This window comes from Pantherophis guttatus, chromosome 6, assembly GCF_059756535.1.
Source record: "Pantherophis guttatus breed Tessera chromosome 6, ASM5975653v1, whole genome shotgun sequence".
NCBI classification, from domain to species: domain Eukaryota; kingdom Metazoa; phylum Chordata; class Lepidosauria; order Squamata; family Colubridae; genus Pantherophis; species Pantherophis guttatus.
The window spans coordinates 189158-204799 of record NC_142068.1 but is presented as its reverse complement, the minus strand read 5'-3'; the positions used below and the strand labels follow the sequence as shown (position 1 = coordinate 204799).

General features: G+C 50.8%; 1 protein-coding gene across 5 annotated transcripts in view; it reads right to left on the bottom strand.

The window, feature by feature from the left end:
- Nucleotides 1–4603: 4603 nt before the first annotated feature.
- LOC117669843 (very long-chain acyl-CoA dehydrogenase, mitochondrial-like) overlaps nt 4604–15642 on the bottom strand; it is a 14598-nt gene continuing 3559 nt past the window's right edge. The window contains exons 2-20 of one of the 5 annotated variants that reach the window (XM_034424579.3): nt 15224–15316; nt 13565–13628; nt 13010–13082; nt 12821–12885; nt 12589–12723; nt 10698–10842; nt 10198–10327; nt 9938–10063; nt 9539–9737; nt 9333–9437; nt 9063–9149; nt 8726–8788; nt 8510–8611; nt 7925–8022; nt 7685–7757; nt 7078–7150; nt 6377–6449; nt 6227–6302; nt 4604–4795 (exon numbers count right to left, since the gene is read on the bottom strand). In XM_034424579.3, the coding sequence (XP_034280470.1) occupies nt 4658–4795; nt 6227–6302; nt 6377–6449; nt 7078–7150; nt 7685–7757; nt 7925–8022; nt 8510–8611; nt 8726–8788; nt 9063–9149; nt 9333–9437; nt 9539–9737; nt 9938–10063; nt 10198–10327; nt 10698–10842; nt 12589–12723; nt 12821–12885; nt 13010–13082; nt 13565–13628; nt 15224–15316 (1918 nt within the window). In that variant the 3' untranslated portion in view covers nt 4604–4657. Of the gene's footprint in view, nt 4796–6226; nt 6303–6376; nt 6450–7077; nt 7151–7684; nt 7758–7924; nt 8023–8509; nt 8612–8725; nt 8789–9062; nt 9150–9332; nt 9438–9538; nt 9738–9937; nt 10064–10197; nt 10328–10697; nt 10843–12588; nt 12724–12820; nt 12904–13009; nt 13083–13564; nt 13629–15223; nt 15568–15642 lie in introns of all 5 variants that reach the window. The other 4 variants (XM_034424578.3, XM_087871977.1, XM_034424581.3 and 1 more) reach the window with 4 other exon arrangements.

Genomic DNA, 15642 nt, shown 5'->3' with positions numbered 1-15642 from the left:
TAACAACCTTCCTCTTTTTTTCCACAACCACCACCCTATGAGGGTGACTGCCCCAAAGTCACCCAACTGACTTTCATGGCTAAAGTGGTAGTGTGTACAGTGTAAATATTAAAATCTACTTATCCTAATATAGCTCTTATTTTATCCACGTCAGAACAGCGTGGGATGCTGAGTGGGCTCAAAGGGCTGATCCCAAGCAGAGGGAGGCCACGTGTGGGGGTGGGTGGGAGAGAGAAGAGGCACCATGTGGTTTGCCACAGGCCAAGAGGCGCTGGACGCTCCTCATGGCTTTGCGAGGGGGGACAGCCATGCCTGGTCAGAGCCCTGGGGGACACTGGAAGCAAAGTTGGAAGGAGGAGGCTAGCAAGAGCAGGGGTGCTCTGTGGTCTTGGAGAAGAGTCCGGAGAATACAGTGGACAGCCAAGAAAATAATGAGTAATGGAAGGAAACTTATCCTGTTTTGGAAACACTTCTGCAAAGGTCCAGGTGTAGGGAAGATTGGAAGGAAAGAGAAGAAGATAGCCAGCCGCAAGGTGGATGGACTCTTACACTGGTGACTGATGCGCTATTGGAAGACCTGAAGGACCAGATTAGGGATTGATTTTGGTGGTGGACTGAAGTTGCTGTTTGGCTTCCAAATGTTTCCTCACCAGGCTAGGTAACATCATCAGCGGAAGGTCTATGGAGATTCTCAGTCTTCCAGGTCATGGAAATCCCAAAGGTGCTTTTTCAGGAGGCAGCTGGACTTTCTTGTTTTTTCTTTTGAAGACATTTCACTTCTCATCCCAGAAGCTTCTTCAGCTCTGACTGGATGGTGGGGAATGGAAGGATTTATACTCCTTGCAGACAGCTGCTCACTTACATCCTTTTAGAGCAGGGTTGTCAAACTCACGGCCTGCAGGCTGGATGCATCATGCGCTGGCTACGCCCACGCCCGGTTTAGCAAAGGGGAAAAAAGTCCCAATATGTCACATGACGCCGTGAGTTTGACACCCGTTTTAGAGAGTCGTTGAAGCCACTTCAGGGCCACCTGAGTCCCTCGGGAGTTGGGCGACATAAAAATGCGACTAATAAATAATAAATAAATAAATGGGTGTGGAGCCTTCTTGGCTAATCCAAAAAAATGTTCAGCAGGGGCCTTCTCTCCAATCTATGCTACTTTGTTAATTGGGGCAGGACTGAGACTTCTTTGGGGGTCGAGCAAGGGAACCGGCTTCATGCTTTTTTTTTTTTATTGAAAAGTTTTATAAGAAATACAGACATTTTCTCCCCCCCCCTTTCCCCCTCCCCTCCTTCCCCCCCCTCCCCCTCCCTAGACTTCCCAGAACAGGCACAGCATGTTATAGCATTCACAAAGCTAAAATATGCTAACAAATTATTGCATTCATATTGTCCCTAAATTTTTAACTCCTTATAACTCAAAAACTATAAACATAAACTACTCAAAAATATTTCATTCATAAACTATATTAATCTTCTTGTTCGGATACTTTTTTTGTATATAGTCAATCCATCTTCTCCATTCTGATATGTATCTTTCATTTGAATGAACTTTAAGATATGATGAAATTTTTGCCATCTCTGCCAGATGCACAACTTTTAATGTCCATTCCTCAATGGTAGGTGGATCTTCCTTCTTCCAATACTGTGCCACCAGTAACCTGGCAGCTGTTATTAAATTCAAAACCAACTTAGTCTCTATTACAGTACAATCCGTGACTATTCCCAACAAAAAAAAACTGGTGTAAATTTAATTTTTTTCCTTAAAATATTTTGAATAATCCACCATATTTTTATCCAAAAAGCCTTAATTTTTTTACATGTCCACCATATATGAAAATATGTAGCATCTTCACATTCACATCGCCAACACTTGGGTTGTAAATTTGGATACATGCAGGCTAGTTTTTTTGGGTCTAAATGCCATCTATAAAACATTTTGTAAAAGTTCTCTCTTAAGTTTTGAGCTTGTGTGAATCTTACGTTTCTAACCCATATCTTTTCCCATGTATCCAACATTATTGGTTCACCTATGTTTTGTGCCCATTTTATCATACAATCCTTGACTAGCTCTGTTTCCGAATCTATTTCCACTAATACATTATACAACCTTTTAATATGCATTTGACCTTTATCTCTTATTTGCTTTATCAAATTCTCATCCTGCTGCAAAATACCAATTTTTTGATCCTCTCTCCATCTGGCCTGCAGCTGACCATACTGAAACCAAGTCTTAATAATTCCTTCTTTTCTTAATTGCTCCATAGATTTTAATTGTAATCTAACTCCTTCCTTATAAAGGAGTTCCTTATATGTAAACTTATCTTGCTTTTGCTCCAAATTTATATTCTCTATTGTGTGTCTGGGTACTGTCCATATTGGTAACTTATCCTTTAGTTTATATTTATACTTTTTCCAGACACGCAGTAGAGCATTTCTTAATATGTGACTTTTAAAAGTCTTATCTACTTTCTTGTCATACAATAGATAAGCATGCCAGCCGTAGACCAGACCGTATCCTTCAATATTCAGTATCTCTTCCTCCGTTAAATTTATCCAATCTGTAATTGCTGAGAGGGTAGCAGCTTCATAATACAGTCTTAAATTGGGCATTTTAAGACCACCTCTTTCTCGGGTGTCTTGCATTATCTTTTGATTAACTCATGGTTCTTCCCTGCCCACACAAACTTGTTTATGCCCTTCTGCCATTCCTTCAAATTTTCATCTTTTTTAAGTATAGGTATCATTTGAAAAAGAAATAAAAATCTTGGTAAGATATTCATTTTTACAGCGGCTATCCTACCCAGCAAAGACAGTTGCAATTTCTTCCAATTTTCCATCTCTTTCTGTATTTTTTGCCATAATGGTTCATAATTATGTTGATATAATTTCGTATTTGCAGTCATAATATAAACCCCTAAATATTTAATCTTCTTAACTATTTGAAATCCTGTTTCTATCTCTTCTTTCTGGCTTCTGTCAATGTTTTTAGCTATTATCTTTGTTTTAGCTGTATTTATTTTAAAACCAGATACTTGTCCATATGAGCAGATTATATCCATCAAGGCTGTAATCAATTGTACCCGTTGGGCTAAGGTAACCACCAGGTCATCTGCAAATGCTCGTAGCTTATATTCATGCCGTCTAATTCTAATTCCCTTTATTATATCAGTCCCATGTATTTTGTTTAATAAAATTTCCAGCGTCAAAATAAACAATAACGGAGACAAGGGACAGCCTTACCTTGTTCCTTTTTCTATATTAAAATTATCTGTTAAACCACCATTGATTATTATTTGCGCTGTTTGTTTTTGATATATTGCCTTAATAGATTGTGTAAAATGTTCTCCAAATTGCATCCTTTCTATTAATTTTAATAAAAATTCCCAATTCAATCAATCAAAAGCTTTTTCAGCGTCCCAAAAAACTAGTACTGCGGGGACCTGGTTGTTCCTTCCCAAATACTCTAATAAATTGACAATCTGCCTTACATTACTTTTCATTCGTCTTCCATTTATAAAACCAGTTTGATCATGATGAATCATTTGCTGCATAACTGTCATTAATCTGTTTGCTAAAATTTTAGCAAAAATCTTGTAGTCTGTATTTAAAAGTGAAATCGGCCTATAGTTTTTAGGATCTGTATACTCTTGCCCATCTTTTGGGATCAGCGAAATAAATGCTGTCTTCCAAGTTGGAGGTAGCTCTCCTCCCTGTTGTATATTATTGAATAATTCCTTCAGTGGTTCCACCATTTCCTCCTGTAAACTTTTATAATAAATAGCTGTCAAACCACCCGTTCCAGGAGCTTTACCCACTTTCAACTGCTTAATTGCAAACATAATTTCCTCGGAAGTTATCAATTGATTTAAGCTATCCCTCTGCTCTTTTGAAGTTATACAAATATTCTCTTTCTGCAGATATCTATCTATATCTATATCTTGAATTTTATCACCAGTATACAGCCTTGAATAAAACTCTAAAAAAGCTTTTTTAATCAATTCTTGCTCATAAACCTCCTTACCCTTGTATTTTATTTTCTCTATTATCCTTGCTTTCTGCTTTTTCCTTAACAAATATGCCAACCACCTGCCTGGTTTATTGGCGTTACAAAAAGTATTATGTTTTGCATATTGTAAGTTGGTTGCCACTTGATCTGCTATTAACATATTAAACTGACCCTTCAATAAATTGATTGCCTCTTTAATTTTCTTATCTGTTGGGTTGGCTATTAAAGCCCGTTCCTGTTTATTAATCTCCTCTTCTAATTCTTTTCTTTTTGCCGCCTGTTTCTTTCTATATTTATTATTCAAATATATCAAAATTCCTCGCATGTAGGCTTTACTTGCATCCCATACCATTTCCATAGATGTACCCTTTTGCATATTCATAGCAAAAAACTCTTTCATAATTTTTTTACACTCTGTTACATTTTCTTCGTATCTAAACAAATTATCATTTAACCTCCAGGACCTCCTAGGCCCTTCCCCACACTCCAATGCATCTTGAATGCCAGTCAGTCAGTTCTCCAGATGTGAAGAGCTGCCAGTACACAACAACAAGAGCACAGAGACACCAGCAAATCATGTGAAGACTGCTTTAGTAGAAGGATAATATAAGCATTTATTTGGTTCCATGCTAAACAAAATCCCTAGTTTTAAAAGCCCAGGGGATGGGAAGCCACAGTGCTTCTGTGCTGCACTAAGGCATCTGAGATCAGCTTCATGCTGGTGAAGACCTCTTCCCAGCTGGCAGATTTGGCTTCCTGCAGAGACGCCTGCACACGCAGGAAGGCCTACACAGAGAGAGAAGCCTGGATCAGTCCACCCACCCCCTCTCCAAAGTGAAGACAAGATGTACAATGTTTTTGTAAGATCTCACCACTGGTCTCACCATGTGCCCTTCTGGCAAAAGGGTGGAAGCCATGCTTTTATCCCCATGAATAACAGTTGGAAGGGACCTAGTCCAACCCCCTACTCAAGCAAGAGACCTTCTGCCATTGCACACAAATGACTGTCCAATTTCTTCTTAAAAACTTCCAGTATTGGAGCACCCACAACTTCTGGGAGGCAAGCTGTTCCACTGATTGTTCTGAGTGTCAGGAAATTTCTCCCTGAGTTCTAGGTTGGTTCTGTCCTTGATTAGTTTCCATCCATTGCTTCTTGTCCTGCCTTCAGGTGCTTTGTCTATGGAAATTCTCAGTCATCCAGGTCATGGTTGTCCCAAAGATGCTTTTTTCAAGAGGCAACTGGACTTTCTGGTTTTTCTTTGAAGACATTTGAAGAGCTGAAAAAGCTTTTTGGATGAGAAGCGAAACGTCTTCAAAGAAAAACCAGAAAGTCCGGTTGCCTCTTGAAAAAAAGCATCTTTGGGACTTCAGCTGCTTTGGAGAATAGGTGAACTCCCTCTTCTTTGGGGCAGCCCCTCAAATATTGGAGGACTGCTATCATGTCACCCTCAGTCCTTCTTTTGAAGACCCACTGCTCAGTGGTGCTGAATGAAGCAGGAGGGTACGGCACTCTTCAGGCCAGTCAGAGATGCCATGATTTGAGGTGAGGGTGCTGCTCCTTCAAGGCTAGGCCAAGGCAAGGGTCCCTGATGTGGCTTCTGCGCTGATCTGGCTGGGCTCTAAGAAGGCCCTCAGCTGAGGTTAGAGCCAGACTGCTTGGAGGATTCTGTGGCTACTGCCAGGCCTTTTGCTGAAGCCTAATCCCCCCTCCCAATTCCCACTGATGGGGTAGGGCAGTGGTCCCCAACCTTTTTATCGCCGTGGACCAATCAGCCTTTGATAATTTTACCGTGGCCCGCTGAGCGCGCGCAGGGGTGGGGGCTTTGGGCCACACGTGCGTACCTGCGCGGGGCTCTCTTCCCTGGAGCCTTTGCGCACGGCCCAGGAGCTTTTGCGCACGGCCCAGGAGCCTTTGCGCTGCAGCGTTCATGTCCCCCGGCCGCTGTGCGGCCCGGTGCCAGGTACTCCACGGCCCGGCACCGGTCCGCGGACCGGGGGTTGGGGACCACTGGGGTAGGGAACAGGGGCTGTCATGCTCCATCTTGCCTCTTGCCCCATAGCTTGGGAGGAGACAGCAGGCTGTGAAAGGGAAGGGGTGGAAGGCAGAGGATGAAAGCCGGCAGGGCTCTGGCAGGGGGTCCCCAAACTAGGAATCCACCAACAAGCAGTGTTGCCCAAGAGTAAGCAGAGCCCAGGAGCTGCACCTGTCTGTCTTACCTGCTGGCACCACGTCTGGCACAAAAGCTTCTCATGCTGAGCAGTGGGCTGGCCCAGGGAGAGGGTGCGGCTGGCCCTGGAAGGGGGGGATAGATGAGGCTTGTTTTGCAGGCACCTGCTTCCTATCCTGTCCCACCTCCTTCCTCCTACCTGGATAAAGCCACAGCCATGGCATAGGTGTCTATGGCAGCGTCTGCAATGCGCCTCAGGTGGAACTGCTTGTCTGGGGAGAGTCCAGGAAGGGTAGGTCAGGCCCCTGGATAGCCCTCACCCAGCACCTTCGTCCAGCTGCCTCTGCAGCAACTCCGGATACTGCTGTGGGTCCTGCAGAATGTCCCGTGAAGGACCATTCCCCTCCCCCCCCATTTCCACAGTGGAAACAGCTGTCTCTTTGGCTTGGCTGGGACAGTTTTTTTTTTTTTTTTTAATTTGATTTATATGCCGCCCTTCTCCGAAGACTCAGGGCGGCTTACAGTGCGTCAAGCAATAGCCTTCATCCTTTTGTATATTTTATACAAAGTCAGCTTATTGCCCCCACAAACCGGGTCCTCAATTTACCTACCTTAGAAAGGATGGAAGGTTGAGTCAACCTTGAGCCTGGTGAGATTCAAACTTACTTTAATTGCAGACAGCTGGTGTTAAATTACAGTGCCTTGTCTGCAGAGCTATCCAGGCTCCAGAGGGGCCTCTAACAGTGAATTCCTCCCTTCCCCCTACAAGAGAATCGAGCTGGCCAAGGTTTCCCCACAGCTGCAGCCCTGAGCTCCATTAGAGGCCTCTGGGTGCCATAAAGGAGTGTCTACAATGGGCATCCAAGATGCCCTGCAACCCACTTCTCTTGGGGCCTGTACCTGTCACTGCTGCGCCATACTTCAAGAGCAGACTCTCGATGGTCTCTCCAAACAGCTCCACAGCTCTGGTGACCTTGCAGGAGAGGAGCGAAACCAGGGGGGGGGGCACGGCTCAGCTGAATGTGGCCCCATGGACCACAAAGCAAGTGCCCTCTCCTCCAGATGTTCCCCTCCCCAGCTATTCTCGCACAGCTGCTGAGCCTGGGGCCCCAGTGTGGGGTGGCTGTGGGGAGCGGACGGGCATTACCTGCTTCCCCCGGAGGAAGAGGTGCGTAGGAAAGCCATCTTGGCTGCTTTCCTGGGGATACCCAGGAGCAACCCCTGGAGGAGGGGAGTCGTTCTTGGAAGCCCCTCAGGGCAACTTCTAACTCTGGTTCTTAGGAAGGGGGTCCAGTAAGAAAAGGGTTTGAGGAAAGCTCCGTCCAGAAGGGCTCAGGGTGTCCCTTGGACGAGGCCCCTCAGCGTCTGGCCAGAAGGTATTGGCCAGCTGCATGGAAGGTTTCTTTGGACAGAGGAGCTTGGAACAGAGAAGGTTACTTGGCTGCCAACTGGCCAGTATGCCCAGAGAAAGCTGCCCGCCCTGCTGGGTCTCACCCAGGTCTCTCACCAGAGCAGCACAGTCTTCCAGTTCTGGGTGGACGAGGCCCTGCAGCGTCTGGCCAGTGGGGACCCCGACTTTGCTGCAGGAGAAAAAGACAGCGGGGCATCTGCTGAATAGGGGTGTGGCACCGGGGGGAGGGGGGATCAGCAGCAGGCCTTGGAAGCCCTGGTGGAGGCAGGGGCATCTTGGGTGCAGCTGTTGGGGGCGCCTCCTCAGACCCTGATTTCCCCCAGGGAGGAGCCTCACCGTTTTGCTCGCATCACCACCTCCTTGTAGATGGCTCCCGTGTGCAGCAGGGGGTCGGAAAGGTTCTTGCGCAGGCCGCTCAGGGTCTGCCCGGCATACTGAGAGCAGAGAGCAGGTTCTGTCCCCAATCTCCCCCCCACACACACACAGACATACACACTTCAGGGCGCTGGGGCAGGATGGCTGTGCTTCAGGGAGAGGGATGCTGTAGCCTAGCAAGCGGGCAGGGACAAGAGCGTCTTTTCCCAGGCACCCAGGCAACGAGGGGGGGGGGGCGTGCTTTGCCAGGGCTGTAAGAGGGAGGCTGCTGCTCAAGGGCCTCTGACGGGGATGGAGGGGGAAGTGGGTGGCTGTGCAAACTGCAAAGGAGCGGAAAGGCTTTTGCACGTTCAGCTGTGGGGAGAGCAAAGATCCAGGCTGACTCTGAAGAGGGCTCTCTCTGTTACAGCCCCTCCTTCAGAGCCACCCAGAAGCAGCTTCTCACGGGGAGGGTGGGGGGGGGGAATCCCAGGGCTTCAGGCTCTGCTTGTCCTGGATGGGCTGCCTGAGAGGACCACACTGGCTTCCAAAGCTGGCCTCACTTGCCTCCATGCCCGACAGAGCCACAAACAAGCGGAGAATGTCGTTGGTGCCCTCGAAAATGCGGAAGATCCTCAAGTCGCGCATGACTTTCTCCACGCCCGTCTCCTGCCCAGGGAAAGCAGCAGCCTGCAGGGGATCTTGTTGGGCCCCGACCTGGCCTGGGAGGAGCCGGTCCATGTCCTGACCTGGGAGACCCCACCCAGCCCAGTGGGCACTTACCTTCATGTACCCCATCCCACCCAGGATCTGGATGCTTTCGTCAGTCACAGTCCAGGCTGCCTCCTGGGGACACGAATAGCAAGGCTGACTGGCCCAGCCTCCCCAGCTGTGGCTCCAAGAGGCTCTGGGGCTGCAGCCGAAGGCTGGTTGACCAGCCATGGAGATCTGGCCAGAGATAGCCGGGGCCTCTCGACCCAGAGAGTGCCCCACTTACGCAGCAGGGTGCCAACGGCCATCTGCCCCACTTCCCTCCACTGCTGGGGATCAGGGAAAGTCTCCACAGCTGCTGCTCACCACCTCCTGAAAAGCAGGGCTGCCCCCCACCAGACCCACTTACGGAGGCAAAGATCTTGCTGATGGCCGCCTCCAGCTTGTAGTCGGGCACCTTCATGTCCATGTTAGCACTCAGCACGTAGGCCATGGCCTGCAAGGGGCAGGGCATAGATGGGCAGCTTCACACCAGGGCCCTGCCCTCTGAGGCTGTGCCACCCCTCAAGTTGGGGGGGGGCGTCTACGGCAGCAACCTGAAGCCCATCTTGCAGGGGATTTTATATCAATCGAGGGACCGAGGGGGGAACCCAAGAAGGGGCTGGCCAGCCGCACTCACTTCAGTCACGTAGAGCAACATGGCCATGTGTGCCAGTTTCTCCTGAATGGCCCCAAAGCGGCTGATTGCTTTTCCAAACTGCTGCCGGTCTGCCGCGTGATCCACCTATGCAGACCAAGAGTAAGGAACCTCAAGACGGGTAGAGCCCCCTCGGCCAGGACCAGGGCCCCCCTACCGCAGCCATCATGGCCTCCTTGCCAGCATACCGCCTTGAGGAGGACTCTGCGCATGGTGCCGGCCAGTGCTGAAGCCATGCCGAAGCGGCCATTGTTGAGGATGTGCATGGCCACCTGGAAGCCTCTGCCAAGCCCCCCCAGCAGGTTCTCCGCGGGCACCTTCACATCCTCAAAGTGCACCTCGGCCGTGTTGGAGCACTGGATCCCCATCTTTTGCTCCGGAGGGCCGCTGCAGGGCACAGACACAGAGGGAATAGGGCAGATCACAGCTGCCCATCACAGTTGGCTCCGCTGGGCAGCCCTCCCTCTCAGGGAGGGGACAGTGATGAGCTTCAGAATGGATGAGGGAGGGAAAGGCAGGCCACTCGCCCAGGGCTGACCACTGGCGGCATTGCAGCCCCTTACTCTCACAGGGCCTCCTTGACTCACCTGCTCACCCCCCCAAAAGCTCGCTCCACTATGAAGGCCGAGATCTTGTCCGTTTCCTCCCCCGTGGTTACATTCTTGATGCGAGTCTTGGCAAACACCGTGAAAACCTCGGCCGTGCCCCCATTGCTGGAAGGGAAGTGAGGCAGACCAGGCTAGCGGCTGGCCACCAGCCGTGGAGCCCAGCAATCAGCTTGGGAACCACCCATGCCACAGAGTCCTCTGCCCAGCTCAGCAACCCCTCCCCACCTCCTGCTCCTCACCTGATCCAGATCTTGCTCCCATTGAGTGTGTAGAAGCCCCCGCAGGGGCTGAGCTCAGCCGCTGTCTGGATGGAGGCTGCGTCTGAGCCACTCGACGGTTCGGTCAGGCAGAAGGCCGCGTATGCCTCACCTGGGATGAGAGAGAGGAGACTTCCTGGGAGACAGCGGCAGCCTTGCCAAGGGCCGTCACTCCTTATACCCTCCAAGGACCCCTTCCCACCCTCCTAATCCCTGCAGCTCTCTGGCCTTCAGAAACAGTACCAAGAGATTAATTCTTGCTTCCATCCATGTTTTGTTTTTTTGGGGGCGGGGGGGGAGCAAGAGGCCAGACCTAGCAGATATTCACACGTACAGGCACATCGTGTGTTGAGATCTGGGCCCACTCCTGCCCCTTCCTGGCTCAGCTCATGCCAGGCACAGCTGTCTCTCCACCTAGTCCTTTCGCTTGGGGAACCCTCGCTCAGCCACTGTGTTTAGGGGGGGGGTGGCACTTAGCCTACCAGATGCCAGCCTGGGGAGGTATTTTTCCTTTTGGCTCTTGTTTCCAAAGAGGAGGATGCCCTTGAAGCCAATAGACTGGTGGGCACCAAGGGTGATGCCCACGCCGAGATCATGCATCCCAACCACTTCCACCATGCGAGCGTACTGCCACGGAGGAGGAGGAGGAGGAGGAGGAGGAGGAGGAGGAGGAGGAGGAGGAGGAAGCACATTATCAGGAGGCTACAGAGGGCCGTATCAGCCCTCCCCCCCCGCCCCCCTCCGTTGGTGACTTGGGGCTCTCTGAGCTTGGCTGTCTCTAACTAGGGAAGATCTTCGGTGCTAAAACAGGGAGAGGCGTCTGCTCTCTGCTTACACCCAGCGGCTGCCCTGCTGGGGTTGGTGGGAATGTGGTTGTTTTCTCCTCAGTTGTCCTTTGATTCGGCCGTTTCCTGCCTGATTATTGGTCTGAATTGATAAACAGGGATTAACTCCAGGCAAACAAACAAGCAGTAAAAAATACCTAAATCAAGGAGCTACCAAGACTGGCCTGACAAGCCTTCAGGCAGTCCTTGACTTACAGCCATTTGTTTAGTGACCATTTGGAGTTACAACAGCACTGAAAAACCTGATTTATGACCACTCTTGTCACTGGTGCAGCATCTCCATGGTCACATGATCAGGATTCGGATGCTTGGCCTGTTTATGACAGTCGCGGTGTCCCAGGGTCACATGACCCCCTTTTGCCGCCTTCTGACAAGCGAAGTCAATGGGGAAGCCAGATTCACTTAACAACGTTTACTAGCAACTGCAGTGATTCACTTAACACTCGTGGCAAGAAAGGTCGTAAAATGGGGCAAAATGTACTTAACAACTACAGTAATGGCCAAAATTGTGAAACCCTTTTGGGAAAAGTGTATTTTCTAAAACTAGCTAATAACACCATTTTTTTTGGGAGTAATACCATAAAATTACATATCAATGGAAAGATAATTTAATCAAGAATGTAATACAATAACTTTTATGAAGGATTTGCTATTAGAATAGTAGTTACAGTATAAAGAAAAGTGAAACGTAGAAAAAACGAGATATACAAAAATGATCACCATGTCAGTTAATCCTTAGTTGGGTCACCTTTAGCATGAATTATGGCCTTACAACGTCTTCCCATGGAGTGAACCAAGTCTTTTAGTTCTGCAGCTGTTATAATGTAAAACCAAGATTGAATGATTGCTTCTGTTAACTGGGTTTTATTGCTGGGTCGCATCTGAGTAACAAGTTTCTTTAGTTGGCTCCATAGATTTTCAATTGGGTTAAGGTCTGGGCTATTCCCAGGCCATTCCAGCAGTGGAATATGATTATCTTGAAACTCCAAAAAAAGTGGTGTTATTAGCCATCAAACCTCAAAAATACTTTTCCCAAAAGGTTTCCACAATTTTGGCTACTACTGTATCTTGCTTAGCAGCGATTGGGCTGAATTGTGGTCATAAGTTTAGGACCACCTATATTGTTTATAAACAGAGCCAAGCCCACTCCCTCCTAGTGCCAGTTCCCTGGCTGGGTCGTGAAATCTCTGCAAGGAAACAGCCGAGCTCAGAGAGCGCCCAGGACAAACCCCCCACCCCCAGGACAGCCCTGAGCTGCAAGGAACCTTTTCTCTTAGTCCCTGTGCCGCCCCTTGCCCTCCCAGCAGCCATAAGGAGGGGGGCCCTCACCAGCCTTTCTGCCCTCGGCTGCTGGCCCAGGAGCCAGGGAGCGACAGGAGAGGAGGGACCTTTCCTCTGACTTTGCTGCTTCTGCATGGGAGGCGGGTAAGTGCCCCCCACCCTCAGTGGTGGCTCTGTCCCTGTGTCTGGGGGAGGATGGACAAGGAGGACCCCCTGCTTCCCTCCAGGAGTCTCGCAAGAGCCTCACCTGGGTGTTGGTCAGTCCGATGCCCCCCAGCTCCTCTGGCACCTGCAGCCCAAAGCAGCCCATCGACTTGAGGCCCGCCACGGTCTCCTCTTCGATGCTGCCCAGCTCTTCATTGGCAGCTGCGTCGTTGACTTCCTGCCGGTTTTCAGACAGAAACAAAGCCAGCACAGCCCTCCTGCCAGGACTTTCTCTTGGGGGAGCTCAGGAGGAGGGAAACCTCTGTTGGCCTTACCTCAAAGAATCGGACGCAGGGATCCACCATGGCTTGCAAGACCTGGGCCTGCTCCGGAGAGAGAGCTGAGGGCAACGGAGAGGCTGCCAGGACAGGAGATTCACTGCCAACCCCGAGCACCTGGGGCTGGTCAGCGGTCTTGCCCGGCAGCACCCTTCAAACCCCTCCTATGTGCCCTGACCCACCTACCTGAGGGGAAAGGAAGGAGGTTTTTAGGCTCCAACTGTCCATTGAATAGGTTTTCCACAAACGATGTTGATTCCTAGCGGAAAATACTCCTGTTTAGCCTGACTTGCGGACGGCTGACCCTGCGTTCTCACACATACACACACACACACACACACACACACACACACACATTGAAGTTCAGGACCCTGAGCTAGTGGGGAGCACAGAGCAAGCCCCCTCCCCCTTTTGGAGATGCCACCCTGGAGCATTTGGCCAAATGGGAGCTGCTGGTTGCTGCCTGAATCCTCCCCTTGTTTAGGCTCATTGGGCAGCAGTTTCCGTGCTGGGAAAGAAGCTGGCAGATGCAGACCAGGTCTTCACACGTGGCCCTGAAACGCCTCCACAGACACCCCGCCCCCGAGAGAGAGCTTGAGGCTGGTTGCCCCAGTCTCTCTTCAGGTGGGGTCGCTATGGTGCCCCTGGACCATGAGCCAGTGAGGTTTCCCCATCCCAGTCTAGATGCGCAAAGCCACTTCTAAAGGAGATGCAGCCATCTTGTTGGTCGGTCTTCCTTACCGTCTTGATTTTTCTAGAATATTTTACTTTCTGGTCAGTCACAAAATAGGAAGGAGACAGAAGCCTGCGAAAGGAGATGCCATTAGTCACTGAAGGTGGGAATGGGCCTCTACCAACCCCTTGAACTGCCCAGTTTAGGATTTCCATCTGGCTGGGTTGGCACAGTGCCACCTATGGAGACCAGGGAGCCCACCTTCACTGGAGCAGCACCTAGAGTGCGGTTCCCCCAGAGAGCCGAACTGCCCCTGGCCCTCCTGTGATCTCTAAGGTGCCCTGAAGAGGGGCTCTTCACCCTGCCTTTGGCCAGATGCCCCTTTCTTCCTCCATTGCTCCCCAGGGGCATCTTTGTGAAGATTCATTTTGGCTCCCATCTTCTTTGGTTTTATTCACATGGAACCCCCAATAAGCCAGGCAGAGATGTTATGTAAACCCGGACTCCTGTGTTTTTTGCAGGGTGTAGCCTTGGAACAAATTTCAGGGCCGAAATTGCCGAGCCATGGCTGCTTCTGACTCAGAGGTGGTATTCAGCAGGTTCACACCAGTTTGTGTAAACCGTTGGTGGAAATTTGGCCAAGGTCACCGAACTGGTAGTGATGGCCAGCTGGCCACGCCCCAGAACCGGTCCACCGGTTGCTGCTTGCTCATCCCGCATGCCAAGTTCATCGCAGCCACGGTCTTTGCGCATGTGCATCCCATTGCCTTGCAAATCCAATGGGATGCGCCTGCATGAAGACCATGGCAGCGACGGCGGCACCTTTTCCCCTGACCTCTGGTACTTTTCGGCAGCCTGCGGCCAGCCGCCACCTCTTTGTCAGCCACTTTCCAGCAGCGGCAGCAGGCAGGGGGCCGTCGAAAACTCCAGTCAGCTTGCCTTCTGGACTCTGGACCAGCTGCCGCAAAAGGTAATCAGCCTGAACAAAGAGGCGGTGGTTGGGGAGGAAGCGGGGCTAGGGCCAGGGCTGCTAAAGGAGGGGAAACAGGGGCGACTGGTGAAGGGAGGGCGGGAGTAGACAGGTGGAAATTCCAAAATTAATACCTTTTCCTGTGGTCGTGGCTAGGTTGGGGTGTGTGTGTGTCATGTGACTGAATGAGCATGGACATGAGTTATGTCAAGTTGGCCACACCCACTCAGTCACAGGGGCCCACCTAGCCACGCCCACCGAACCGGTAGTGAAAATTTTTGAAACCTACCACTGGCGGGACTCCGTCTCCCCTCCCGAGCCGATGCAGGGGGCTATTCCACTGGCCACTGTCTTCCCACAATCTGTCCTGCCAAGCCTGGCCAGCCTTGCAGTGCGGTCCCTTCCCTGGCAGTGCTCCTGTTCCTTGGCTAGCAGGGCCAAGGGATCTCTCTTAAGGGCAGGGGTGCATGCTCCCCCTCCCGTCTGGTTCCACGTCTGAACACAAAGGCTGGCCCACTGAAGCTCTCCAGGCTGTGGGGCTGCCTCCTGGTCCCACTGGCAACATGGCTCCTTTGATGGTTCATGTCTCCACCCCTTCTGCTGCTGCCCCTGCCAAACAAAGCCCCAGCAGGAGAGCCCTGGCAGCCTATGGGGCAAGAGGGTCAGGAGTCCCGTAGAATCTTTCTGACCAACAGGCATGCTAAATGCACCTGGTGATCAGGTATTGGGCTGCTCCGTGGCGGCTGAGCCATAGTACCTGAGCCCGGACATAGCTGTCGACTTGCTCCACAGCTGCCTCCACGTGTCCAAGGTCGCTCTGCTCTGCATCAGCCGCATCATCCTCTCTGCTCTGCTTGGAGAAGCCCAGGCGGGTCGCACCCGGAGGGAGAAAGAGGCCCCAGGCCAGTGGGTCTCTCTGCAGAGCCGCCTCCAGCTGCCCCCTTCCCAGGTTATCTTCTGCAGGCCTGAAGGGGGCAGCTGAGGTGACCCGACCCCATGCCCCACTCTCTCTCCCACAGCAGCAGCAGCAGCAGCAGCAGCAGCCTCTGTGAGGCCGCTGGCTGTCAGCCCTTCAAGGCAGCCCAGATCAGGAAGGGGACTCTGCAGGACAACGGAAAGGCACTTTATTGGGAGAGTTTGCCCACAGTCCCCTTCCCTTCTCCTTATGGGGGTGTT